At 43.3% G+C, this 27,874-nt stretch overlaps 1 protein-coding gene across 1 annotated transcript in view; it reads left to right on the top strand.

Annotated features, from left to right (window-relative positions):
- SCN8A (sodium voltage-gated channel alpha subunit 8) overlaps positions 1–27,874 on the top strand; it is a 251,372-nt gene that overhangs the window by 94,900 nt on the left and 128,598 nt on the right. Inside the window, exons 3-6 of the mRNA XM_040340817.1 lie at positions 5,900–6,018; positions 11,346–11,435; positions 17,222–17,350; positions 26,102–26,193. Of these exons, the coding sequence (XP_040196751.1) occupies positions 5,900–6,018; positions 11,346–11,435; positions 17,222–17,350; positions 26,102–26,193 (430 nt within the window). The remainder of the gene's footprint in view (positions 1–5,899; positions 6,019–11,345; positions 11,436–17,221; positions 17,351–26,101; positions 26,194–27,874) is intronic.

Below are 27,874 nucleotides of genomic sequence, written 5' to 3' on the forward strand. Positions count from 1 at the left end.
GTACAAGGCATAATAGTTTTACTTAATGCAGCATTGACACATGGAAGACACCCAACATTAGAAGTGATTTATTCTTCCAAAGCAAATGCACTTTTGCACACTAGTACTGACTAGTATTCCAGTGTTTCTCCTCTCCCTCCGTTTCTCGCCATCCCTCAGCTAACGTGACCCCCCGTGTTGATGGAGGGGGTAGAGGAGGGTCAAACAAGGATGCTATGCAGGCGATAAACACCCTTCTTATCAACACTGATGACATCACTGGTTGTTAGAATGCCAGAGGCTGAAAAATTGAAATGGTGCACAATAAAAAACTGTGGCTTTGTGTAACTAAAAGGAAACAACACAATCAATCACAGCACAGTAATTCCAGTTATACATGCAGAAACCACAGTCCCTGGATTTTCACAAGCAGTTCAATACAAAGAAACCCCAAATCATGCATAGCTTTCCAAACTGAAAGTGGAGGTTCCACCAATCTAAAAACGTAACATTAAACACAAGGGCATAGTTAGCCTAAAAACCGTTCGCCAAACAAACATTTTTAAAACGTTTGTTTACCTTTCTTTATGGTCTGTGAAGCAGGCACTTCCTGGTCTGTCTGAGTGGGGCTGGGCGTGTCTATTTCTTTCCAGCATAGGGCTTCAGAATGCCAGGAGCTAAGATGGAAACGTCCATCGCTGTATTTTATAAAGTTTACTTTCTGATGAATTAAGAATGCTAGCGCCTAGATTCCTGGGACGGGTGAGTACATTATTGTACATGTACTAAGCGGGAGAAAGGATTTTTTTTTTAAATGAATTTCGGGGGAACCACCCCTTGAAGAAAGATAAGCTTCTAATTGAGGGCAGATATGTGAGAACAATGCAGAAGACTGTATTCTGATCCTCTGTTGCTGAAGGAAGTGTTGTGCAAGCATGTATCAGTCTATAGTGCAGCTGTGTGCTCACTCAGAGCTATACGGACATACTATATGCTCCCCAAGGCATTGGAAACCTGTGTAGATAGTGGACTGTTAATAGCTTTGAAATCTGGCTTTTCACTGATTGGTTTGAAATGCCATTGTATGCACTGACATACCTTCAAAGAGCTCAATCTGTCCAGAAATGTTGGTCACCTGCTTATTCAGTACCCTGCACAGACAGGTAAACTCTCCAATGAGACACAAAAGTTAAATTAAATGCAATTTTACTTCACGAGTACAATACAAAGGATGTTTTTCAGTCTCCTGTAGTGTAAAAAGACAATGATTCTCCCAACCTAGTTGCCTGCTATGAAAACGAGAAACTGACTGAGGGAACATGGAAAAAGGCAGGGAAGGAACCAACAAAGACTGTACCATCATTGGTGTGTGCAGCTTATTGCATTAAAGTGTGCACCCCAGAGTACAAACACACATGTGTATATTAACAGGACAGTGAAAGGCATCAGTAGAGCAGGGATTGCTGTCAGTGGGGCAGTGGATGGTGTCAGTAGTTTTTAATCTTTATTCTTTTTAACATTTTTTTTATATTTTTTACAATATTATTTGGGGCAGTGGATGGTGTCAGTAGTTTTTAATCTTTATTCTTTTTAAAAAAAAAATTAATATTTTTTACAATATTATTTTGTATTTTTTTTTACAATGTTTTTAGGAGCCTTGTTGAGGGGGCTTTGGGGAAATATCAAGGGTCTAAACAGACCCCTGATGTCTCACTTTTGAGAGAGAAAGGGACTGAAGACAGATTCTCCAGTCTTTTTGCAGCCTTAGCTGCACTGGACAGTGAACGAATAAGAAGTGCTGAGCTGCTTCCTGTTCATTCACAAACTGAAGCATAGTAAACATTGTTTACTAAGCTTACTATGCATTAGTTAAGAATAAACACAAGCGCGATCAGTACATTCAGAAAAGGTAGGGGCAGGTAAATTAAATATTTACCGTCCCACTCTCCATCTTGAAACATCCGGGGGGAGTGGAGAGGAGGGAAGCTGGCAGCACTGCAGAGGAGAGACAGGGGGCGCCAAGAAGCAGGGGGAATCTGCACCACACTGGGTGATTAGGGTGTGCCCAGGCAGATCCGGGACACCCTGTGTGCACACCTATGTGTCCCATATAGCACTTAATCGGGGGGGGGGGGAGAAGCAACATATCAAATGCCACATAAACAAGGTGCTATGGCACTGGATGTCAGCATAGGTTAGAACATAAGTAACTTGAATGCAATACTTAGCAATAGCAGAAAAAGCTGGTGGGACACAAAATTCTCACATTGCTTTTTTGAGGACTTTCAACTTTGCGAGTGTGGCTGCTTCTTCCTTTAGACCCCTTTGACACTGAGTCGTTTTTACAGCGTTTTAGCGTTAAAAATAGTGCTATTAAAACGCTCATAAAACACTCTCCATGCATCTCAATGGACCCTTTCACACTGAGTCCTGCAAGCAGCATCTTTGGAGCAGCTTTTGGGCACTGAAAAAAACGCTCCAAAAACGCCCCTCTCCATTGAAATGAATTGAAAGCGCTGTAAAAACGCCTTGCCCTTTCACACTGAGGCACTGCAAAAACGCCCTAAAACGTTAGGGTCTTAGCGGTGCTTTACCAGCGTTTTTTCGGGCGCTGGCAGTGTGAAAGGGCTCTGAAAGCACCCGGTCTTTCACATTGGGATTGCAGCTGAGGCTTCTTTTAGGCACTTTACGGGCTTTTTTTAACACCAAAGCACCTGAAAAACGCTTGAATAACACCCGGAAAACGCCCCAGTGTGAAAGGGGCCTTAACATTTGGGGATTTCTAATTTGGGTTTCCATGTGTGCTTCCATCTCTCCCCATTGAATTTTCATTTAAACCTGCATCTATGACTCTTTAAATTAAATCTGAGCTTGTATCTCTTTTGCTAGAAGTTTTGGTTTGAGCTTCCATCAGTGCTTCTTTTTCAGCTTCTTTTCTAGCAAGACATGTTACACTTTTGTAGCTTCTATAAGCTTGTCACTTAATGCTGATCTCCCGAAGTGAGAGGATCTAGAAGATCATGCTGTAAGCTTAGCTGATGTAGATCCTGTCTCCTGCCGATGAGCAATGTGGAGTTCTGCCTTTTCCTTAGCATCTTGCTTTAACCACTCTACTACTGGCCGCCGTCAATTGACGGCGGCACGATAGCTCTGTTGTTCTGACAGGACATCATATGACGTCCTCGTCTTGCAGAGCCACTAGGGGGCGTGCGCGCACTGCCAGCGTCGTGCACCCGCCTCGTTACTGGGAACCCGATGCGCGTGCCTGTCACCGGCGATGGCCGCCGGCCACCCGCGATTGCCCAGTAACTGAGCAGGACCGTGGATCTCTGCGTGTAAACACAGAGATCCACGTCCTGTCAGGGAGGGGAGACCGATGCTGTGTCCCTTGTACATAGGGACACAGATCGGTCACCTCCCCCAGTCAGTCCCCTTCCCCCACAGTTAGAATCTGTGGGGTGGTTTTCAGGTGCTTTAGCGCTGGAAATAGCCTCTGCTAAGTGCCTGAAAACCACCTTCTAATAATTCCAGTGTGACTTTTCACACTCATGCAGTGCGCTTGTGGGACGGGGAAAAAAAGTCCTGCAAGCAGCACCTGAAAAGCACTTTGGAAGTGCCGCAACACAGGAGTTTTTAACCCCTTCTTTGGGCTTTAAAAGCGCCCCACTAGCGGCCAAAAACACAGCTGAAAACGAGCAGCGGCCCCAGTGTGAAAGGGGTCTAAGGGTTGGTTCACACCTATGCATTTGGTGCAGAACTCGTTTTCACAGGCACAGCCCATTCAGTTGAATAGGCTGCTGCATCTGTGGGATACGCATGAAAAAGGGTCTTGCACCTTTTTACAACCTCAACCATATTACCTATGGTTGCACCATGGGATTTTCTGCAAAAAATGTCTGTAAAAGAGCTGTGCCTTTTGGCGGTGGGTGGTTGCAGGAACAGGTGTAATTCGCTCACCCACACAAGTGTGTACCTAGCCTTAAAGGGGTTGTAAACCCTCATGTTTCCATCCCATGCATTAAGGTGAAAAATCTTCTGTCACTGACCCCCAACCCCCACCTTTTCAGTTACCTGAATCCTGTATTTCTCCGCTGGTGACGCGCTCTTCCCCTCTGCCCGTTGTCTCAGCTCTTGATTGGATAGATTGATAGCAGCGCAGCCATTGGCTCCTACTGCTGTCAAACAAATCAAATAATGCAGGCGCCGGGGGGGGGGGGGCATAGTCTGGAATCTGAAGTCGAGGATTGGGGCCACTTGGTGCAAAACTAACTGTGGAGGCTAGTATGACATTTGTTATTTTTTTTAAAAAACAAAGCCTTACAATCCATTTAAGTCTAACAAATTGGTGAAAGACTAGCATCTAGTAGTTTCATGGTTTTCTCTGAGCTTCTGTGTTTCATTGTATGCTTGGGTTTTACACCCTGCTATGTCTGTGGAACCTTTAGATTGTAAGCTCCATGTACTGTCCCCCTTATTGTAAAATGCGGCTGATGTGGACTAAATATTTTCCTGACACAATTTCTCAGGGAGGAACCCATTCTACCGCCTGATTCAAATTAATGAGAGCATGCAATCCAGACAAAAAGATTTCACATGCTCACCTTCCAACGTTTAACAGCCAAGAGAGGGCCTGAGCAATGGCCCCCACAGCTTTATTAAAAGCATAAAATCACAAAACATGCATTGATTGGTTCACATTATACAGACACACCCACCGATCCCTCCCATTCACCCACTATACCCTCCTCCCTCCCTGTGACGTCTGTAGCACATGGCACATTTCAAAGTCCAGGAGCCATCTTTATTTCAGACGGTGATATGAGCTAGGGAAAGAGCTTGTCTGTGAGCAAGGGGGCAAGGAATGAAAGTCCTTATTTACAAAACAGTTCATATAGGGGTCTTTCCTATTCCATGTTCTTCTTGAAAATCCATGTGTCATAAAAAGTTCTCTCAGTAAAGCAGACAAGTTTTCTTCCAAGCTTTCAGGAGATCAGTGAAAAGAAGGGGGAGGGAAGGTTAAAGTCCACGTTAGGAATGTAGTAGGGGGATGGGCTGGAGCACACATTCGAAAGATGAGAAGCAGAAGGAGAAAATGGAAGATGAACTTTTCCTTTATCCCTTTTGTATATCCATCCAAGTTGAAATATACTTTAAAAAACATATTTGACAAATCTTATCAAGGAAAATAAGCAGTATTGATCATTCCCATACATACATATGCATAATGCGTATGAAACAAATAAACAGTATAAGGAATATAAAAACAATATATAAGAATATAAGAAAAGCAACATTTAAGTGATTCTAACACTAGTAAAATATTCATTTTATTTTCACGTCCATCACACGGCGTAAACTGTTGGCACTATATAAATCCTTTTACTTTAATAATAACAATAATCTGCTTCCTGTACATCTGTGAGGTTGGAAGCATAATGCATACCTCCCGACATTTGAACCTTAGAATGAGGGACACTGCAGGAGTGAAAAGACCTGCGGCACTCTACGTTGTGGTAAGTTGTGGGTATAGGCCCTCTGATCCATCGCAAGGCACATATGATAAGACATAATATGGCCTATTTAATTCTATGTTTTCCATTTCTCATAGACTGGAAGTTGACATTAAGGGTAAACATAAACATCTTGGGACTGCAGATATATAGCAATACTCCATGATATGTATCGTACATAGTATAGCAATGAACAATATATATAATCTGGTTTGCAGAACACTTTAGACTAACTGGGTAATACAAAATGAGTTGTTGAGCCAACTGGCTTTTTTATGGTTTGTAAATAAGGGGTAGGGAGAAATTTTGTGCTAATATATTGCACACTGCAAAAATTAAAACCGTATTATTTTTGTTATAATTTCCTAACCTATGCCTCTCTCTCTCTCGCTCTCTCTCTTTTTCCGCAGACCTTTATAGTATTAAACAAAGGAAAAACAATCTTCAGATTTAGTGCCGCGCCTGCAATGTATATTTTAAGTCCTTTTAACCTATTAAGGAGGATAGCTATTAAAATTTTGATACATTCATATCCTTTTATAAAATGGGATTTGGGCTAGGTTTGTTTTACCTTTTAAATAAATATTAAAGTGCAACTTCAACCGGCATGTTATGGTTTTGGATGGCATAGGGAGGGGTTAAGGTTTTTATTGTTGTTATCTCACTATCCGAGGAGGTAAGGAAACTCCAGCTGTCAAAGGTGGGATTTCCTCATATAAAAATCGAATAAATCTATAAAAATCTAACATTGTAACCCTTCCTGAACTAGAAAAAATGGCTACAGTTCCCGCAAAAAATCCATTAGACGAGCTGAAAGGCTGTACTTATGTTGTTCCCTTTTCTTAGACAAGTGCTTCATGCATGTTTTTTTTGTAGCCTGCTATTGTGTACTATAACTAACTGTCATTATAGGAATAGGAATGCGGTACTCTCTAAGGATCATTCATAGTCTACCTGAACTCATTCACTGTCCAGAACTGGACATGCAGTCTGGCTTCAAGTACCTGTTCACAGAACACTGCCCCATATGAACCGTCTGTAAATATGACCTTTATTCCAGTCATACCACCAGCTAATGAAAAACGCTAGTATGTGCTGAATAATTCTTTATGATAAAAACTGAATGATAATGAATTTATTTTAGTGTCCAGAGTTCTGCAAGTAACAGACCCATGATGGCCCAATTATTGTATACTGTGTATAGGAGCGGCAAGAGGATAGGCTACATCCATGACTCCAAATCATATTTGTGATATCCACTGACATTGTCTGCACCTCAAGCAAACAGATAAAACAAAAAATGAATAAATATTTTAGCACCAATTTTCACACCCTTTTTCCAGCTACTTTGGCTTAAATGGGTTGTAAAGGTAATTTTTTCCCCCCTAAATAGCCTCATTTACCTTAGTGCAGTCCTCCTTCACTTACCTCATCCTTCCATTTTTCTTTTAAATGTCCTTATTTCTTCCGAGAAATCCTCACTTCCTGTTCTTCTGTCTGTAACTCCACACAGTAATGCAAGGCTTTCTCCCTGGTGTGGATTGTCATGCTCGCCCCCTTCCTTGGACTACAGGAGAGCGAGGACACCCACTAACACGCAGCTCCTTTCTCTATCTAAAAATAGGGTGGAAAGGGGGAGGGGAATAGCCTAAGGAAAGGCTAATTGAAAGGGGTTACCTTTAGCAACAAGTAATGATCTAATCGGAAATAATACAAAAATAATTTTATTCCAATATCAAAAATGACATATTTAAAAATGCAGTTATGAAAAAAACCTTTTTAAAAATGGAATCCTATAGAAATTGATTGCCATGGACATACATGACTAACAGGACTCACAAATAACAACATAGACACAGCACTAGTCCGGACGTTAGAGGTTCAGCCGCGAGTTATATGTTCTCCATCGATTTGGATACATTAATTTAGTTCGCAGGGGGGAATTCAAGTATGTAGGTACCTCCTCTGGCACGACCAATGAAGCCTCGTACATACGACCAAGAAACTCGACGGGCAAAACACATCGTTTTCCTCGTCGAGTTCCCTGTTAGGCTGTCGAGGAACTCGACAAGCCAATTTTCTCCATTTTCCATCAAGGAAATAGAGAACATGCTCTCTTTTTGGCTCGTAGAGTTTTTCGACAGTTTCCTCAACGAAAATGTACACACGACCGGTTTCCTCTGCAAAAAAAAGATCTCCCAGCAAGGTTCTTGCTGGTTTTTGCTGAGAAACTCGGTCCTGTGTACGAGGCCTGAGTGCTTTGACAAGGGGCTGGACCTAGTGTGTGGGGAGAGAGTGAAAGGAGAGAAGGAGCGACATTTATTTAGACTATCTGCAACGTAGAGAGTGTCCTGACTCTCCTGTAGCCCAAGGGAGGGGGCGAGCACGACACTCCACACCAGGGAGAAAGCCTGGAATTACTGTGTGGAGTTACAGACAGAAGAACAGGAAGTGAGGATTTCTCAGAAGAAATAAGGACATTTAAAAGCAAAATCGAAGGATGAGGTAAGTGAAGAAGGTCTGCACTAAGGTAAATTAAGCAATTTAGTAATGAATACTTAGTATAATGCCATTATTTACCAATAAATTTTCAGCCAGTATGAATAAATGTCTGCATTTTACTCTGTATTGTTCATTTTGCCATTACTGTTATAATCCTCTAATCTTTCAGGATCTTTGTGGCTAGACCAAAGCTTTTGTTTTAATTCTTCGTATGATAATTAGCACATTACATGCTATTGATTTAAATATTTAATATTCACTTAAAGTAAGAGTGTAACAATTAAAAGGAAAATAATTAAAAGCAGTCCTATGGTTGTCTAATAGCTAATATTTTGCTGTCCTTTTTATCAATGTGCTGTACACATCCCTATGCTTCTAGATAAGGAAAACTTCCATAATAGGTCTCGTTGCATCCTGTATTCAGGGCCACGTGAATGTGTGCAAATCATTTTGCCCCAATCCCCATTAAGGAGAAAGCCACATCTTTAAATGTGGATATGATATAAACTGATCAGCAAATGTTTAACCAGATTGTAGACTTTAAACTGTATCTGTAACTTTTACATAAAAATTCTCTGTAAGGCTTCTTAACATTTGGGCCCCTTTCACACCAGCAGACTGATCGGGTCTGCCTGTCTAATTTTCACGCAGACCCGATCGGAACTATTGTTCTCTATGGAGCGGCGTATGTCAGCGGACATGTGTCCCCTGACACCCGCCGGCATCCGAAACGATCCCATCCGCTAAAAACAGACGGATTGAGATACGTTCATTATCCTTCCGGCGGATTGGATCAGATCGCCCCATAGAGAGCAGTGGGCTGTGTCTGTGTCCGTCTGCATAGCAGAGCAGACATGAACCTGTCATCTGCCTGCTCATCGGGGATCAGCTGAGTGATCCACTTGACAGATTCTGCTCCATCGGGCCATAGTAAAGAGTGATCTCAAATTTTTTCTTTCTTGAATCCCATGAAAGGAAGGAAAACATTTCATCAACTACTTGCCGACCGGCCGCCGCAGTTATACGGCAGCAGGTCGGCTCCCCTGTGCGAGATAGCCCGTAGCTATACGTTGGCTCTTGCAGCGGCCACTAGGGGCGCGTTCTCATCCCTGACTCCTGTGCGCGTGCCCGGCAGGCGCGATTGCCACCAAGCACCCGCGATTGCTCGTTTCAGAGTGAGGACCGGGAGCTGTGTGTGTAAACACCCAGCTCCCGGTCCTGTCAGGGGAGAAATGCCTGACCTTCTGTTCATACAATGTATGAACAGTGATCAGTCATTTCCCCTGGTGAGGCCACCCCCCTACAGTTGGAACACACCCAGGGAACATACTTAACCCCTTCCCCGCCCCCTAGTGTTAACCCCTTCCCTGCCAGTGGCATTTTTATAGTAATCCAATGCATTTTTATAGCACTGATCGCTATAAAAATGCCAATGGTCCCAAAAATGTGTCAAAAGTGTCCGAAGTGTCCGCCATAATGTCGCAGTACCGAAAAAAATCGCTGATCGCCGCCATTACTAGTAAAAAATAAATAATAAAAATGCCATAAAACTACCCCCTATTTTGTAAACGCTATAACTTTTGCGCAAACCAATCAATAAATGCTTATTGCAATTTTTTTTACGAAAAATATGTAGAAGAATATGTATCGGCCTAAACTGAGGAAAAAAAATTTTTTTTTATATATTTTTGGGGGATATTTATTATAGCAATAAGTAAAACATATAATTTTTTTTCAAAATTGTCGCTCTATTTTTGTTTATTGCGCAAAAACTAAAAACCGCAGAGGTGATCAAATATCACCAAAAAAAAGCTCTATTTGTGGGAAAAAAAGGACGCCAATTTTGTTTGGGAGCTACGTCGCACGACCGCGCAATTGTCAGTTAAAGCGACGCAGTGCCGAATAGCAAAAAGTGCTCTGGTCTTTGACCAGCAATATGGTCCGGGGGTTAAGTGGTTAACAAATTGTATGACTAGTACTAAGGCATTGGTCAGATGGTTGCTACAGATAAATATTCATTCTTCAGTCAAGAACTAGTTCTGGCCAGCTTATATTGTTTGAAAAAGAGCTGGATGCATTCATAAACGCACTAAATATAACTAGATACTAGCATTTATAGTTATAACACCAGAGGTTGTTAATCCAGGGAATATCTGATTGCTTCCTGGGGGATCAAGAAAGACTTTTTTTTTTCCACTGCTAGAACATATTGGATCATGCTTTTATTTGTTCTTGTTTTTTTTGCCTTCCTCTGGATCATCTGTTGGTCTAGGATTATATATGGAGGATTTCAATTTTTTTTCCCCTGGAAGTTGACCTAGATGGACTGTGTCCTTTTTCAATTTGACTAACTATGCAACTGCTGAGTTACCAGCTCTGCCAAACATACCTTTTCAGTTTTGCCAAGGTTACATGAGTAGTTGGTCCTGTGAATAACTACAGAGGGGATACAAGTAGAAAGATAAGTATTTGGGATCTCTTTGGCCCGGATTCAGATACCAGTTACAACGGCGTATCTCCGGATACGCCATCGTAACTCTGAGCTGCGGGGTCGTATCTATGCGCCTGATTCATAGAATCGCATAGATACGCATAGATTTCCCTGAGATCCGACCGGCGTAAGTATCTTACACCGTCGTATCTTAGGCTGCATATTTACGCTGGCCGCTAGGTGGCGCTTCCGTATACTTACGCAAGGAATATGCAAATTAGGTAGATACGCCGATTCAGAAACGTACGTCCGCCCGGTGCATTTTTTTACGTTAGGCTTTTTCCGGCGTAAAGTTACCCCTGCTATATGAGGGGTATCCTATGTTAAGTATGGACGTTATTCCCGCGTCAGATTTTGAAAATTTTACGTCGTTTGCGTAAGTCATTCGCGAATAGGGCTGTACATAAGTTACGTTCACGTCTAAAGCATTGACGATTTGCGGCGTAATTTTGAGCATGCGCACTGGGATTCTTTCACGGCGCAAATACATGGGGTCACACTAAATTTCAATAAAACACGCCCACATCATCCACATTTGAATTAGGCGGGCTTACGCCGGACCACATACGTTACGTCGCCGTAACTTAGGGTGCAAGTTCTTTCTGAATACGGAACTTGCGCCCTAATTTACGGTGGCGTAACGTATCTGAGATACGTTACGCCCGCCGAGAGATAGGCAGATCTCTCTGAATCCGGGCCTTTGTGACATATTTCCTTCTCAGTTGAATTTTTTATGTATGGCATAGATCTTCTTTAATCTTGAATTAAAAAAAAATGGAATGTTAATTAAAATGTGTTTTTGATGTAATGTAATTTTTCTTTTGAATGAATACACACCATATGCTTCCTTAACCTCAGTATACAGTATTTAGCATGATCATTATGTGCACTATTTTGACCAACTGCGTATTCATGACTTTTAGTAATCCCCCAGAATGGTCTAAACAAGTGGAGTAAGTACATGTTTTATTCATTTATTTCTATTTTAATTACTGCATGTAGGATGTGTGCTTTGGCAGCTGTATGTTCACAAAGTGAAGCAGAGTTTATAACATACAAGGAGATACATCCTAGCATGACCCTGCTTTTTATGTATACAAGCCATTTAAAAAAATGTGCTTAGTGTTTTTGTTGCCAGATTTGCTATCATCTAATTATATTTTATATATCTTTTTAAAAAAATCAAACTATTGCATATGACCACGGGTATCTAAAATAGAGGTAGACCGATATATCGGCCGATATTTGGCCATTTCTGATAAATCGTATTGGCCGATTATTATCAAAATTAGGCTGATATTTTACACTGACCACCGTTAGTCCTCCCTTCTCCACACTCAGCGGCTCTGGCAGCATCAAGCGCCACACTGAGTGTGAAACTGACAAGTAACAGAGAGGAGAGAGAGGATCTGTCAGCTCGATGTCCGGGTGGTTGGGACACGGCCGGGGTGGGCAGGACCCAGCAGCTATATTGCACCAGCCAATGGGATGGTATCTGGGCAGGCCGCTACGTGTATGTGGCCCTGCCCCCTTTCTAAAGCAGTACAATCATTGGCTGGTGTAATTTAGCTGATGGGTCCTGCCCACCCCCGACAATGTGCTGACAGCTCCTCTCTCTCTCCTCTCTGTTAGTTTCACACAGTTACACTCGGCTTAGTGTGAAACATGCCAGTGCCACTGCCAATCAGTGCCACCAGCCAGTGCCAATCAGTGCCATCTCTCAGTGCCACCCGCCAGTGCCAACCACTGCCAGCCAGTGTCACCCGCCACTGCCAGCCAGTATCACCTGCCACTGCCAGCCAGTGCCACACGCCAGTGCCTACCAATGCCACTGCCAATCAGTGCCACCTGCCAGTGCTAACCAGTTCCAATTGCCAGTGCCACTGCCAATCAGTGCCACCTGCCAGTGCCATCTGTCCCAAACTAGTGCCATCTGTCAGTTCCAAACCAGTGCCACCTGCTAGTGCCAATCAGTGCCATCTGTCAGTGCCACCTGCCAGTGCCAATAGTGCCATTTGCCAGTTCGAAACCAGTGCCACCTGCCAATGCCAACCAGTGCCAGCCAGTGCCACCTGCCAGTGCCATCTGTCAGTTCCAAACCAGTGCCATCTGTCAGTTTCAAACCAGTGCCACCTGCTAGTGCCAATAGTGCCATCTGTCAGTTCCAAACCAGTGCCATCTGTCAGTTCCAAACCAGTGCCACCTGCCAGTTCCAAACCAGTGCCACCAACCAGTGCCAACCAGTGCCATCTGTACTGAGGACATTAAGTGTGTGCTAGAGCAGACCTGGGCAAACTACGGCCCGCGGGCCGTATACGGCCCGGCGGACCTTTTAATCCGGCCCCCCCCCCGCCGCTGCCACGTTAATCACCGCGGCGGGGAACATTACAGACAGCGTTCGTTTGAACAGCTGTTTTCCCCGCCGCGCATAGACACTCCCCCTTGGACGGATCTGTCCAATCGCGAGCAAGGTGGAGTCACATAGACACTCCCCCTTGCTCGCGATTGGACAGATCCGTCCAAGGGGGAATGTCTATGCGCGGCGGGGAAAACAGCTGTTCAAACGAACGCTGTCTGTAATGTTCCCCGCCGCGGTGATAACAGTAGGCAGGGCCGGTGATCTGCCGTGCTGGTTCCAGCTGTGGTATTTGTTCCCCGAGCAGTGCGCAGGCGTACGAGAAGCCGACGGAAACAGCCGAGGGGGAACAGCTGTTCTTGATTTGTAGATGCGCTCGCTCCCGATGACTTCCCACACACGCCGCCGATGCTAGGTGCACGCTGCTGCTCAGCAGGAAGATTGAATGTAAGATTGAACATGTAATATTTTTTTGATTGATTGGCAGGTGGGCAGGAAGGGGAGGAATGTGACAGTGAACGAGATTGAACATGTAATATTTTTTTGGATTGGTTATATTAGTTTTAATAATTTTGCCGCCAAGTTATTTTCAACATGGTGCGTCTTATTCCCCGCCAACCCGTGCGAGTGCCGCCCAGCGTGTCCGTCGAGCGCACACTCAATGTGTCTGGGAGTGTGTCTTCCAGCGTGTCCGCCGAGCGCGCACTCGTGTCGCCCAGCGTGTCCGCCGAGCGCGCACTCAATGTGTCCGCGAGTGTGTCTCCGCCGAGCGCATTAACAGCTGACGATCAGCTGTTGCGTTCCGCTATTTCCGTAGCCGATTACTGCGCATGCGCAATCGGGTGTGGAACTTCCCAGACGGTGGAACTAGCTTGGTAATACACCGGTTCATTTCAGTGGCGTGCGCCGCGTGACGTCACACCGGAGGCGAGGTCACGAGGTGAGAGAGGGAGGACTCGTCTCTGCGCGGGGAGCCGTGTGTCTGTCGGCGCTTGCAAGAAGGACAAGTCACGAGGAGCCTCCTCAGCCTGCCAGTGCCTAGTCCTACAGTGCCTAGTGCTGTCTGCAAGCAAGTAGTCAGTGTAAAAAAAGTAAGAAAACACTCCTTAAATAATGAAATTACTGTATTGGGGAGGGGGGGGAGGCCTACTGAGGTGAGGTGATGATCATTTTTTTAATAAATAAATGTCAGTTTAAAAAAAAAAAATTGTGTTATTTTTAGCCACGTTCGCCGTCTCTGACTAAAAAAAAAACATTAATGGCAGCCACTGTGCCATCAATTGTCGCCACTGTGCCCATCACACGCAGCCACTGTGCTAACACATGCAGCCACTTGTGCCAACACACGCAGCCACTGTGCCACCATAAATTGTCGCCACTGTGCCAATCACACGCAGCCACTGTGCCAATCACACGGAGCCACTGTGCAATCAATTGTTGCCACTGTTCCCAAACGCAGCCACTGTGCCAATCACATGCAGCCACTGTGCCAATCACACGCAGCCACTGTGCCAATCACACGCAGCCACTGTGCCAATCACATGCAGCCACTGTGCCCATCAAACGCAGCCACTGTGCCAATCACACGCAGCCACTGTGCCAATAACACGCAGCCACTCTGCCCATCAAACGCAGCCACTGTGCCAATCACATGCAGCCACTGTGCCCATCAAATGCAGCCACTGTGCCAACACACGCAGTCACTGTGCCATCAATTGTTGCCACTGTGCCCATCACACGCAGCCACTGTGCCATCAATTGTCGCCACTGTGCCCATCAAACGCAACCACTGTGCCATCACACGCAGCCACTGTGCCATCACATGCAGCCACTGTTTAATCAATTGTTATTGATTAAACAGTGGCTGCCTGTCCCCAGCCTCTGTCCCCCTCCTGTGTCATGTCCCCAGCGTCTGTCCCCCTCCTGTGCCATGTCCCCAGCGTCTGTCCCCCTCCTGTGTCATGTCCCCAGCGTCTGTCCCCCTCCTGTGTCATGTCCCCAGCGTCTGTCCCCCTTCTGTGTCATGTCCCCAGCGTCTGTCCCCCTCCTGTGTCATGTCCCCAGCGTCTGTCCCCCTCCTGTGTCATGTCCCCAGCGTCTGTCCCCCTCCTGTGTCATGTCCCCAGCCTCTGTCCCCCTCTTGTGTCATGTCCCCAGCCTCTGTCCCCCTCCTGTGTCATGTCCCCAGCCTCTGTCCCCCTCCTGTGTCATGTCCCCAGCCTCTGTCCCCCTCCTGTGTCATGTCCCCAGCCTCTGTCCCCCTCCTGTGCCATGTCCCCAGCCTCTGTCCCCCTCCTGTGCCATGTCCCCAGCCTCTGTTCCCCTCCTGTGTCATGTCCCCAGCCTCTGTCCCCCTCCTGTGTCATGTCCCCAGCCTCTGTCCCCCTCCTGTGTCATGTCCCCAGCCTCTGTCCCCCTCTTGTGTCATGTCCCCAGCCTCTGTCCCCCTCCTGTGTCATGTCCCCAGCCTCTGTCCCCCTTCTGTGTCATGTCCCCAGCCTCTGTCCCCCTCCTGTGCCATGTCCCCAGCCTCTGTCCCCCTCCTGTGCCATGTCCCCAGCCTCTGTCCCCCTCCTGTGCCATGTCTCCAGCCTCTGTCCCCCTCCTGTGCCATGTCCCCAGCCTCTGTCCCCCTCCTGTGCCATGTCCCCAGCCTCTGTCCCCCTCCTGTGTCATGTCCCCAGCCTCTGTCCCCCTCCTGTGTCATGTCCCCAGCCTCTGTCCCCCTCCTGTGCCATGTCCCCAGCCTCTGTCCCCCTCCTGTGCCATGTCCCCAGCCTCTGTCCCCCTCCTGTGCCATGTCTATAACAAGTACTTGTACCAGTTGTCCAACAATGATATTTACTGCTTTTTATAAAGAAATACAATTGATTTTATGCAGTATTGAGTTTAGCCTTTTGGCCCGGCCCTCCAAAATATTTTTTTGTTTCTCATGTGGCCCCATCGAAAAAATAATTGCCCACCCCTGTAGAGTGACAGGAGTAAGTAGGAAGGAGTGAAGTGGATGAGGTTGTTTTTTAAATCCGCATAAAATATCGGCCACAAAAATCGCCATCATATATCGGCCATCGGCCGCCCCAGTTTCTAAATATTGGCATCGGCATTGGCCAGAGAAAAACCCATATCGGTCTACCTCTAGTCTAAAATATGTTGGAGAGTATTGTATTGGCATAATTCTTTCAGTGCAAATTAGTTTCTATTTTAAACATAACACATACACAGTGCTGATGTCTGAACATCAGATTCATGGCAGAAAATTCCTGCATAAACGCAAGGATGGACAGTATAGTAAATGTGCATATTCATGTGATTTTTGCACACATGCACAAATGCGTGTTTGCATATCTCTTACTGATTTATACGCAGCACATATTTACATGCCTGTGTGTACAAGCACATTAATAACAATGGGCTGCATTTACATCAGTAAAAAGAAAACACCTGCATGCCTAAAAGCATTATTTTTTAGGCATCGGTGTACAAGAGGCCAAGGACTACTTACTTGCACACTTACATTAGCTATGTGTAAGAAACTTTCTTGTATAGAATGGTAATCTTATCCTTAAAGATTCACTTATACCTTAGCAGCTTAGTGTATCTCTTGTTGCTGACAGTGGTGTGGTGCAGTTAGACATCAGTCTGATTAAGAACCCCTCACAGGTCAGAGACACCATCTGATCACAAATGCACCAGGCATTTGAGACTAAAGCCTCGTACACACTACTATTTTTTTTTCCTTCAACCCAGTGGCTCAGGTTGGAGCCATTGTACTAACAGCCTGATGTTAGTACATCGATCTTCCCTGCTGTGCTATTGTGTGCTGACAGGGGGACAGCCCCCCACCAGCTGATTAGGAGCTGTGCTAACATTGAATTGTTAGGACCGGCTGCCGTACACTTGGGCTGAATGCCGGCTGTTTTCTGTTGAACCAGGCGATGCCATCCGACATTCGGCCCATGTGTACTAGGCTTAAGAGATGTATACGTTGTACAGTTCAGCAGTTCCATGGGGCACCTCTCAAGTAAAAAGGTGTATAGTGACATACGACAGGTCAACTAGATCATAGTCTTGTCTGGCAGTTGGGTCCTTGATTTCCAGCTCTCCTACAAAGCATACCACTGTCATTTGGCAAGCAACCTGCAAAAGATATGCACATGCTTCTTTTGTTTTGATGCAATACAATTTAGCCTAAATATCATTTAAATGTCACATCTAGAAGTAACACCTTTGAAAAACACCATCTCAGGTGTCTTTAAAGTATAAAGAAATATAATACTATGTATACCAAAATTAAATTATAATCAATATACCAGCTGTGGTAATGTATTATACCATTATACCTGGGAATGTCAAACTTAATGTTTTTTTGTTTTTTTTTCACAGGTACACCTTTACTGGAATTTATACATTTGAATCACTTGTAAAAATGATTGCAAGAGGTTTTTGTATAGATAGTTTTACATTTTTGCGGGATCCATGGAATTGGTTAGATTTCAGCGTTATTATGATGGCGTAAGTATTCTATTCTTCACAGTGCTAAATGTTCTAGATACAGTAAAACCTTGGTTTGAGAGTAACTTGGTTTAAGAGCGTTTTGCAAGACAAGAAAAATGTTTTAATAAATTTTGCCTTGATATACAAGCGATGTCTTGATATAAGAGTACCGTCATGTCACAACTGAGTATAAAAAAGAAGAGGAGCCTCTAAGTGTAGCAATATGGTTACATTTAATGAAGATACAACATTTAGCAACTTATTGCTACACTTATTGCTTATTGCTTACACTTATTGCCGCGTACACACAATATTTTTCGGCATGAAAAAAACGTTTCAAAAACGTAATTTAAAATGATTGTGTGTGGGCTTCACATCATTCTTCAGGTTCTGAAAAACGAAAAAAAAAAAAAAAATCGAACATGCTGCATTTTTTAACGTCGTTTTAAACAATGTCCTTTTTTTCGGGTTATAAAAAATGATCGTGTGTGGGCTAAAACTACGTAAAAAACCTGTGCATGCTCAGAAGCAAGTTATGAGATGAGAGTGCTCGTTCTGGTAAAACTACCGTTCATAATGGAGTAAGCACATTCATCACGCTGTAACAGACAGAAAATCGTGAATCGTCTTTTACTAACACAAAATCAGCTAAAGCAGCCCAAAGGCGAATGGAACTTCCCCTTTATAGTGCCGTTGTACGTGTTGTACATCACCGTGCTTTTCTAGATCATTTTTAAAAAACGATGGTGTGTAGGCAACTTCGTTTTAATGATGAAGTTCGGAAAACGTAGTTTTTTGGACATGCTGAAAAACAACGTTTTTTTTTCATGCTGAAAAATGATCGTGTGTACGCGGCATTAGAGGTGCCTCTCTTCTCTTTTATACCCTGTAAAAAAAAAAAATTGGATATACAAGTGCTTTGGATTACAAGCTTACAATGTTTCTGGATCAAATTATGCTCGCAAACCAAGGTTTTACGTATTGTTTTTAGGATTTTCGAGCCAAGTCTTTAAATATAGCTGGTCTACATCTCTTTTAATCTATAATTAATTACAGGTAATGGCCAAACAATCATGGGCTTACCTTTAGGCTGGGTTCACACTAGCTGCGGCCTATATTCGGACCTGAAACAGAGTCAAAGTCACACAGTACCCTTTTCTAGTGTGGACCACGGCTGTCCTGGAGCTGTGTGAACCGACTCCATGGAGAGCCGGTGTAGTGTCACAGTCTGCTGCCTATCGTAGAATGCTGCGGAAGTCACGTGGCGGTCAACTGCGCATGCGCTATGCGTTCCAAACGCAAGTGCGATGCGTTCCAATAGATTTACGACAGTACACACCAGCGAACCCGGCATTCAGGGCGACGTGGATTTAGAGAAAAGTGGACAGTCGGCCTCACGTCCTTGCTTCGCTCGGACAGCGCGCTCCGCTCGCTTGGCCTCCTGGCTCTTTTTTTAACATCCTCCAATCCACTGGGATGTTAAGGAAAGAGCCTGGATGCAGACCGAGGTTTCACTGGTGTGTGCTGTTGTGAATCCATTGGAACGCATCGCACTTGCGGTTGGAACGCATCGCGCATGCGCAGTTGGCCGCCACGTGACTTCCGCAGCATTCTACGATAGGCAGCAGAATGTGACAATACACCGGTCACAGTCTCCTGTAATGAGAATTTGATTTGCATCCAATTCACATAAGTGTGAACCCAGCCTTAATGATGGAATGAGCTCCAAGCAGAAATACATGTTTACTATTTTGCTTGTCCGTTGAATTAAAATTTTGTTCAGATTTGTGATTTACATACATCAATCAGGCCTGTAATATACTGTAGTAGCAATCCAGCCTCCCTGTGCTCTCCCCCCTGTTGCTTGCTCATTTAACAATGAATTGGCATAATCAGCAATGGCCAGTTAAGAGGAAGGTAATCCAGGAAGCAGGAAGCTTTGGATTCAAGCTAGAAAAGAGTGTTTGTCCTGTCTAAGCAGTTTGGAAGGGGTTCAATCACAAGACTCTAAAGAGAATTATGGATAAAAAGGCATATACATGGATATATAAAATATATATAAATATATATTTAAATTATTTTCCCACTCCAATTTCTGCTTGGAATTACTACCATTTTATCAGTGAGCAATACTACTATTCCATATACCTTATCAGAAAAAGTAATATGATTGATGGTGCAATGGTAAATGGTTGTGTATGTTATAGAGTTCTAGAGTGTCATCACACCCATTTTTATAATTTTTAAGCAACAGTGTAATTTGTGACCCCTAGAGTCAGTGACCTCACACTCAATTAATCATATAGGCATACTGTGCATTGTGTTCTTTTCTAAGCAGAGCTGTAAACAATAACCATATACATACAGTGCCCAATACACATACAGTGCCTTAAAGCGGGGGTTCACCCTATATAAAAAAAAAAAAAAAAATGTTTTCCCTCTAGCATTAAATTCGGCATAGTAGCGCGAGCTACAGTATGCCTGTCTGTATTTTTTTATCCCCGTACTCACTGTTATATCGTACATAGAAGATTACGGGGAATGGGCGTTCCTATGGAGAGGGAAGGTGATTGACGGCCGGCCCTGGCACGTCACGCTTCTCCGGAAATAGCCGAAATAGGCTTGGCTCTTGACGGCGCCTGCGCATAGCCTGTGCGCAGGCGCCGTGAAGAGCCGAGACCTACTCCGGCTGTCTTCGGGGAGCGTGACGTGCCAGAGCCGGCCGTCAATCACCCTCCCTCTTGCTAGGAACGCCCATTCCCCGCGGCAGACGGAATCGTCTATGTACGATATAACCGTGAGTACGGGGATAAAAAAATTAAGACCGGCATAGTGTAGCTCGCGCTACTATGCCGGATTTTTATGCTGAAATGTTGTTCTGCAGGGTGAACCACCGCTTTAAAAAAGTATCATACCCCTTAAAATTTTCCACACACCACTAACTAAAATCTAGCAGAACCAATTGCCTTCAGAAGTCACCTAATTAGTAAATAGAGTCCATCTCTGTGTAATTTAATCTCAGTATAAATACAGCTGTTCTGTGAAGCCCTCAGAGGTTTGTTAGAGAACCTTAGTGAACAAACGCCACTATGAAGGCCAAGGAACACACCAGACAGGTCAGGGATAAAGTTGTGGAGAAGTATAAAGCAGGGTTAGGTTAAAAATAAAATCCCAAGCTTTGAACATTTAATGAAGCTCTGCACATTCCAAATGGAAAGAGTATGACACGACTGCAAAACCTACCAAGACATGGCCATCCACCTGGACTGAGAGGATGGGCAAAGTGAGCATTAATCAGACAAGCAGCCAAGAGGCCCATGGTAACCCTGGAGGAGCTCAAGTGGGAGAATCTGTCAACAGGACAACTATTAGTTATGCACTCCACAAATCTGGCCCTTATGAAAGAGTGAAATGAAAAAAGTCATTGTTGAAAGAAAGCCATAAGAAGTCCAGTTTGCAGTTTGCAAGAAGCTATCCTGAACACACCATCCCCACCGTGAAACATGATGGTGGCAGCATCATGTTGTGGGGATGATTTTCTTCAGCAGGTACAGGAAAGCTGGTAACAGTTAATAGGAAGATGGGTGGAGCCAAATACAGGGCAATCTTAGAATAAAACCTGTTGGAATCTGCAAAAGACTTGAGACTGGGGTGGAGGTTTACCTCCCAATAGGACAACAGCCCTAAACATACAGCCAGAGCTACAATAAGAATGGTTTAGATCAAAGCATATTCATTCGTTAGAATGACCCAGTCAGAATCCAGACCTAAATCCAATTGAGCATCTATGGCAAGACTTGAAAATTACTGTTTACAGATGCTCTCCATCCAATCTGACAGAGCTTGAGCTACTTTGAAAGAACAAAGAAGAATGAGCAAAAATGTCACTCTGTAGATGTGCAAAGCTGGTACAGACATACCCCAAAAACTTGCTGTAATTGCAGTGAAAGGTGGTTCTACAAAGTATTGAGGGCTGAATACAAATGCCCGCCACACTTTTCAGTTATTTATTTTTATTTTTGAAAACCATTTATAATTTTCCTTCCACTTTGTGTTTGTCTATTATTATATAAAATCCCAATAAAATACATTTACTTTTTTGGTTTTAACATGACAAAATGTAGACAATGTTAAGGGTTATGAATACTTTTTTTTAATGCACTGTACTTTCCTTTTATTTAGATTTACAGTACATATTGTCTTTTCCTAGAAAACATTTTTTTTAGTTTTTATTTGCAAGTCTAGAAGTTCTGCCATTTGCCTGAAAAGCTGCTGTGTCTGAGAATGTTGGTGACATATAATGTTCAGTTGTCTGCTCTAACTCAATAATAAAATCTAAAATGATAGAAATTAATTCCAGCCTATTCACATTATTACTGTGGCCCTCAGTACTATAATGTGCTGGCCTTGGCTTGATTTACAAAAGGAACATTCCAGGGCCACTGTTAAGTTCCAATCTAATACTGGCCTGCCAAGTTTGTGTTAACAAATGAAGCCATATGTAGCTAATTCCTTCTGAGGTGTGTATTAGTGCCCATTTAAACTATTTTGCTTATTTCAAATATGTATTGCTTTCCTATGTTTGAGATATGGAAAAGCCTTGTGAAGCCTCGTACACACGACCGAGGAACTCAACGGGCGAAACACATCGTTTTCCTCGTCGAGTTCCTTGTCAGGCTGTCGAGGAACTCAACAAGGCAAGTTTCTCCATTCCCGTCGAGGAAATAGAGAACTTGCTCTCTTTTTGGCTCGTCGAGTGTACACAGGCCTGAGTCCTGAGCCTCAGGCCTCGTACACACGACCGAGTTTCTCGGCAAAAAACAGCAAGAAACTTGCTGGGAGATATTTTTTGCCGAGGAAACCGGTCGTGTGTACATTTTCGTCGAGGAAACTGTCGAGAAACTCGACGAGCCAAAAAGAGAGCAAGTTCTCTATTTCCTCGATGGGAATGGAGAAACTTGCCTTGTCGAGTTCCTCGACAGCCTAACAAGGAACTCGACGAGGAAAACGATGTGTTTTGCCCGTCGAGTTACTCGGTCGTGTGTACAAGGCTTCAGCCTACCATCCAGCCTAACACTCCTACACTTTGCACAAATGCATAGAGCCATTTTAATACACATAACAATCTTGTGTTCTATAAAGAACATATTTCTAATTTACTATTCTTAGTCCAAAGTTTTGTTCTTAGAAAAAAAATGTTTTATTTAAATCCATGACCAGACTCATGGGATACTCACGTATCTCCGCAGTTAGGCCCCATTAACACTGGGGCGGGAGGTGCGCTGACGGTATAGAGGTGCTATTTTTAGCGGCAGAGGCGCATTGCCGGTGGTATTACCGTGGTTTCCCATTGCTTTCAATGGGAAGGAGCGGTGGAGGCGCGGTAAACACACCGCTCCTTCACCGCTCCAAAGATGCTGCAAGCAGGACTTTTGGAGCGGTCCTGCTAGCGCACTGCTCCAGTGTGAAAGCCCCCGGGCTTCTACATTTAGACTGCAGGGCAGGATTTTTTCAGGCGGTATTTAGACGCTATTTTTAAGCGCATGAAAAACTCCTCAGTGTGAAAGGGGCGTTACTCTGTTTCAGACATTATAACATGTTTTCCATTCCTGCAAGCTAAATGATAACCTTAAAGCGGGGGTTCACCCAAAAGATTTTTTTTAACATTACATTCAGCCGAGTTGTCAGAATGACAATTGGCTGTTTTTTTTTTATCTTATCCCCGTACATACCGTATTTTCACCGCCGCTTCCGGGTATGTATTCTGCAGGACTGGGCGTTCCTAATTGATTGACAGGCTTCCGACCGTCGCATACAGCGCGTCACAAGTTGCCGAAAGAAGCCGGACTGCGAGTCGGCTTTATACGGCGCCTGCGCACCGACGTTCGGCTTCTTTCGGCAAATCGTGACGCGCAGTATGCGACGGTCGGAAGCCCGTCAATCAATTAGGAACGCCCAGTCCTGCAGAAGACATACCCGGAAGCGGCGGTGAAAATACGGGGATAAAATTAAAAAAAACTGCCGATTGTCATTATGACAACTCGGCTGAATGTAATGTTAAATTTTTTTTTGGGGGGTGAACCCCCGCTTTAAAATGGCTTTTTAAAAAATAATAATATTTGTGTCAGTTACTGTCAACAAAGCAAACATGTTTCTTTTTTTAACAAGGAAAACGTGTTTCTTTTTACTTTAAATTTAAAGATAAATGAGGCAAAAATCAGACAAAACATTTTTTAGTAACTAGAGATAAGTGACCCAAATCTGTGCTGAATGGTTTGAGAGTGGAGATTAAAAACCTTGTCATTATCAAGTGCAAGATATTTGACCATTCTCTCACCTGGTCTTCCACTTCCTGTAAGGAAATCTGTGCTAGGAGAAATATGGAGGCTGCCATTGTTGGCCACCTTTTGAAAATGCTAACTGGTCTTAATACTTTGAGTCTGTGATATAAAGCAGCAAGTAATATCATAGTGAACCCCTGATCCTTATACTTGTTCTAGTTCATTAAAGTGATTGTAAACGTTCACCTTGTAAAACAACCCATTCAGTGTAAACTAGAAATGAAAGGAAAAAATTGTATAGATATAAAAAAAAAAACATTAAAATACCCTTTTTCACTTTTTAAAAGTGATCACATTCTCTCTGTTCTCAGCTGAGGAGGGGAAACTGCAGCACACTGATCTTCCCAGTGAGAGGTCATGCAGAGGGGGCATGTCAGGACAAGTCTGATAATTGGATAAGAGCAGGCTGAGTTCCCAGCAGAGCTATAGAACCACACGCCTGCTTCGTGTGGTCAGTTTTTAATAGGAAAGCAGAGGGACTGGCAGGAACAGCAGATTTTACACAAATGCAGCAATACAAGGAGAACAGGATCATTTTTATTCAAGCATACGGTACAGCAGACACATATCAGTAATATGAAATCTTGAGTTTACATATTCTTTAGCTCAGAATATATTTAAAGTGGTTCTAAAGGCACAAGATGTTTTTTACCTTCATGCATTCTATTCCCTCCAGCCCCCCCCCCTACATTTTCCCAAGCCCCATCCCGCTCCAGCGATGTGTACAAGAGCATTCAGGGACTCTCCCTCCTCATTGACTGAGACAGCAGCAGACAGTCATTCAGTCATTCACAGACAGTGAGCCAATGAGGTGAGAGAAGGGGCAGGGCTGAGCCATGACTCAGTGTGTGACTGGACACGCAGAGCCACAGATTGGGAATGGGGGCAGTCAGCAGGAGGGAGTGGCCAAAAGTGTCGGCAGGAGACCTGAGAAGAGAAGGGTTGGGGCTGCTCTGTGCAAAACCACTGCACAGAGCGGGTGAGTATGAAGCCTCATACACACGGCCGAGGAACTCGATGGGCGAAACACATCGTTTTTCTCGTCGAGTTCCTTGTTAGGCTGTTGAGGAACTCGGCAAGCCAATTTTCTCCATTCCCGTCAAGGAAAAAGAGAACATGCTCTCTTTTTGGCTCGACGAGTTCCTCGACAGTTTCCTTGTCGAAAAATGTACACACGACCGGTTTCCTCGGCAAAAAAAAAAAAACAGCAAATTTCTTGCTGGTTTTTGCCGAGAAACTCAGTCGTGTGTACGAGGCCTGACATGTTTGTAAAAAAAATAAATAAGAAGAAAGCCTTTAATATCACTTTAAGCTAATGATTAGCATGTTCAGAAGGAGGTCTTCAATGACAGGAATGCTTTCAAGCAACTTCTTCAACATACAACTCCAGGTTTAGCAGGGGCAGGAACCATCAGTTTGTGAGTGTCTGAGCTTATTGATATAAAAAGACTTCCTTGTCATGTTAAAGTTCAAGAAAATTAAATATGTGCGTTGGCTACATATGGTGCCACCCATTACCGATAGAAAACAAACAGTTTACAAATTGCATATATTGAGTCAAATGCTGCCTTTCACACTGGAGCGTATTGCAGGCGCTATAGTGTTAAAAATAGCTCCTGCAATACGCCCATAAAAATCTGTCCCCATTCACTCCAGTGTGAAAGCCTGAGGGGCTTTCACACTGAAGCGGTGTGCTAGCAGGATGGTAAAAAAAATTCCTGCTAGCCGCATCTTTGGAGCGGAGAAGGAGCGGTGTGTTTACCGATCCTCCTCCGCTGCTGCCCATTGAAATCAATGGTACAGCGCGGCTATTCCTGCCCGCAATGCACTGCTTCAGTAGCGCATTCCTGCCGGTTTTAACCCTTTCTCTGCCGCTAGCGGGGGGTAAATGCGAACCGCTAGTGGCCAAAATACGCCGCAAATCCGCCCATAGCGTCGACGGTAAAAATAATGTGAAAGGGCTCTTAAGCAGTTTAAAATAAATGTGCCTTTTAGCAGGCTCCTAAAATGTCTAGGTTATGAAATTATAAACCACTAACCTCATACTTGGATACAAAATATTCCCTAAAAAAGGCTAGTTGTATAAACCTTATTTGAAGCACATCGGTTTGCCTATGAATTGCTATAGGCCACCTAAAATATTTCCTTAGGATCAATCTGGATAATGTAGGGCCTACACTTATCCATCCACGCCATTACAAGTAACTCTGATTTGATTCTGCAGGTATATAACAGAGTTTGTAAACCTAGGCAATGTTTCAGCACTGCGCACTTTCAGAGTTCTGAGAGCTTTGAAAACTATATCTGTAATTCCAGGTAAGGTGGCCTGCAGTGGATGTTAGGTGTTGGTTAGGCCCTGTGACGTACTTCCTGTTGTAGTTGTTTTGTGTTTTGTCATCGTGTTTGTGTGTGACCTCCCTTATTACAGATATGTGACAGAGTTTGTGGACCTTGGGAATGTCTCAGCGCTGAGAACATTCAGAGTTCTCCGAGCTTTGAAAACTATCTCTGTCATTCCAGGTGAGATAACGTTTAAACACTAAGGCTGATCTTTCATTCACATTCTGTGGTTTCTTTCAAAAATGATGCAGCACATTTTTGACTGGCTTTGCAGTCTGCTTTTCTCTCAGGCAAGTATACTGAATGGCTCAGATAATACTTACCACTAATAGTGGAGAGTCATTTGGGTTCACATACAAATGATCCATGCAGTACACTTCCTATTGGTGGATCCACTATTGGGAATGCAAACGAGAGTATGTACTTTATGTATTAATGATGCATGCATGCTAGCATGCCATAATGTAAAAACGATTAAATGTTAAATGTTTTGTATTTCATCATCTCTTATGTGGGATGAAGTCAATTTGTTGGCATGAAGAACTTTGTAGCGTCCAAGATTGTTTGCAGTTGTGTAAAAAGTGAGGTGATTACACATTTTACATATATACCATCAGAGAGAATTGCCCAATTTTGTCTCATTAAGACTGCCAAGCCTAACATTAAAATGCTAATTTCTTGCATGTCTCAATGAATAGCCATTTTCCTTTTTATTTTCTTCTTCTTTTTTTTTTACGTTTTTTTCCCCCAATCAAAGTGGACTGTAAGACAAATAAACTGTTTTATTAGAAATACAAAAGTACACAATGTACATTCAGTTATTGGATTTTTATCAGTTTTAACATAACAATATTTGTTTTATTATAGTAAAATATATATATATATAAAAAAAAATTGTTCGATTTGTAGATTACATGCCTTGTATTTTAAAATTACTAATGATTATAGTTTTAACTATAAACTTGTTTTAGAATAATAAAGAAAAAATATTCTATTGATGAAAAATCAAATTTTTTATATATCTACATTATTTATAAAATTAAAACTTGTATATTTATAGTCAATGCTTTGAAATATGCTGTGTATTTGTCTTTTTCAGTATGCACTTAATTGGTACTTGCAACTGGTAAAATGTATGGGATATATTCTTAATGCCACATCTTATAAATAAAGTTCTCAAACGATACCTTTGAAAAAAAAATAATAATAATAATAATAATAATAAGAAAAAACTAAAGCTGTAATGTTATCTTTGTTTTGTGTGTGTGTGTGTATACAGTGAGGAAAATAAGTATTTGAACACCCTGCTATTTTGCAAGTTCTCCCACTTGGAAATCATGGAGGGGTCTGAAATTGTCATCGTAGGTGCATGTCCACTGTGAGAGACATAATCAAAAAAAAAAATTCCAGAAATCACAATTTATGATTTTTTAACTATTTATTTGTATGATACAGCTGCAAATAAGTATTTGAACACCTGTCTATCAGCTAGAATTCTGACCCTCAAAGACCTGTTAGTCTGCCTTTAAAATGTCCACCTCCACTCCATTTATTATCCTAAATTAGATGCACCTGTTTGAGGTCATTAGCTGCATAAAGACACCTGTCCACCCCATACAATCAGTAAGAATCCAACTACTAACATGGCCAAGACCAAAGAGCTGTCCAAAGACACTAGAGACAAAATTGTACACCTCCACAAGGCTGGAAAGGGCTACGGGGAAATTGCCAAGCAGCTTGGTGAAAAAAGGTCCACTGTTGGAGCAATCATTAGAAAATGGAAGAAGCTAAACATGACTGTCAATCTCCCTCGGACTGGGGCTCCATGCAAAATCTCACCTTGTGGGGTCTCCATGATCCT

Source organism: Rana temporaria, chromosome 2 (assembly GCF_905171775.1).
Source record: "Rana temporaria chromosome 2, aRanTem1.1, whole genome shotgun sequence".
NCBI classification, from domain to species: domain Eukaryota; kingdom Metazoa; phylum Chordata; class Amphibia; order Anura; family Ranidae; genus Rana; species Rana temporaria.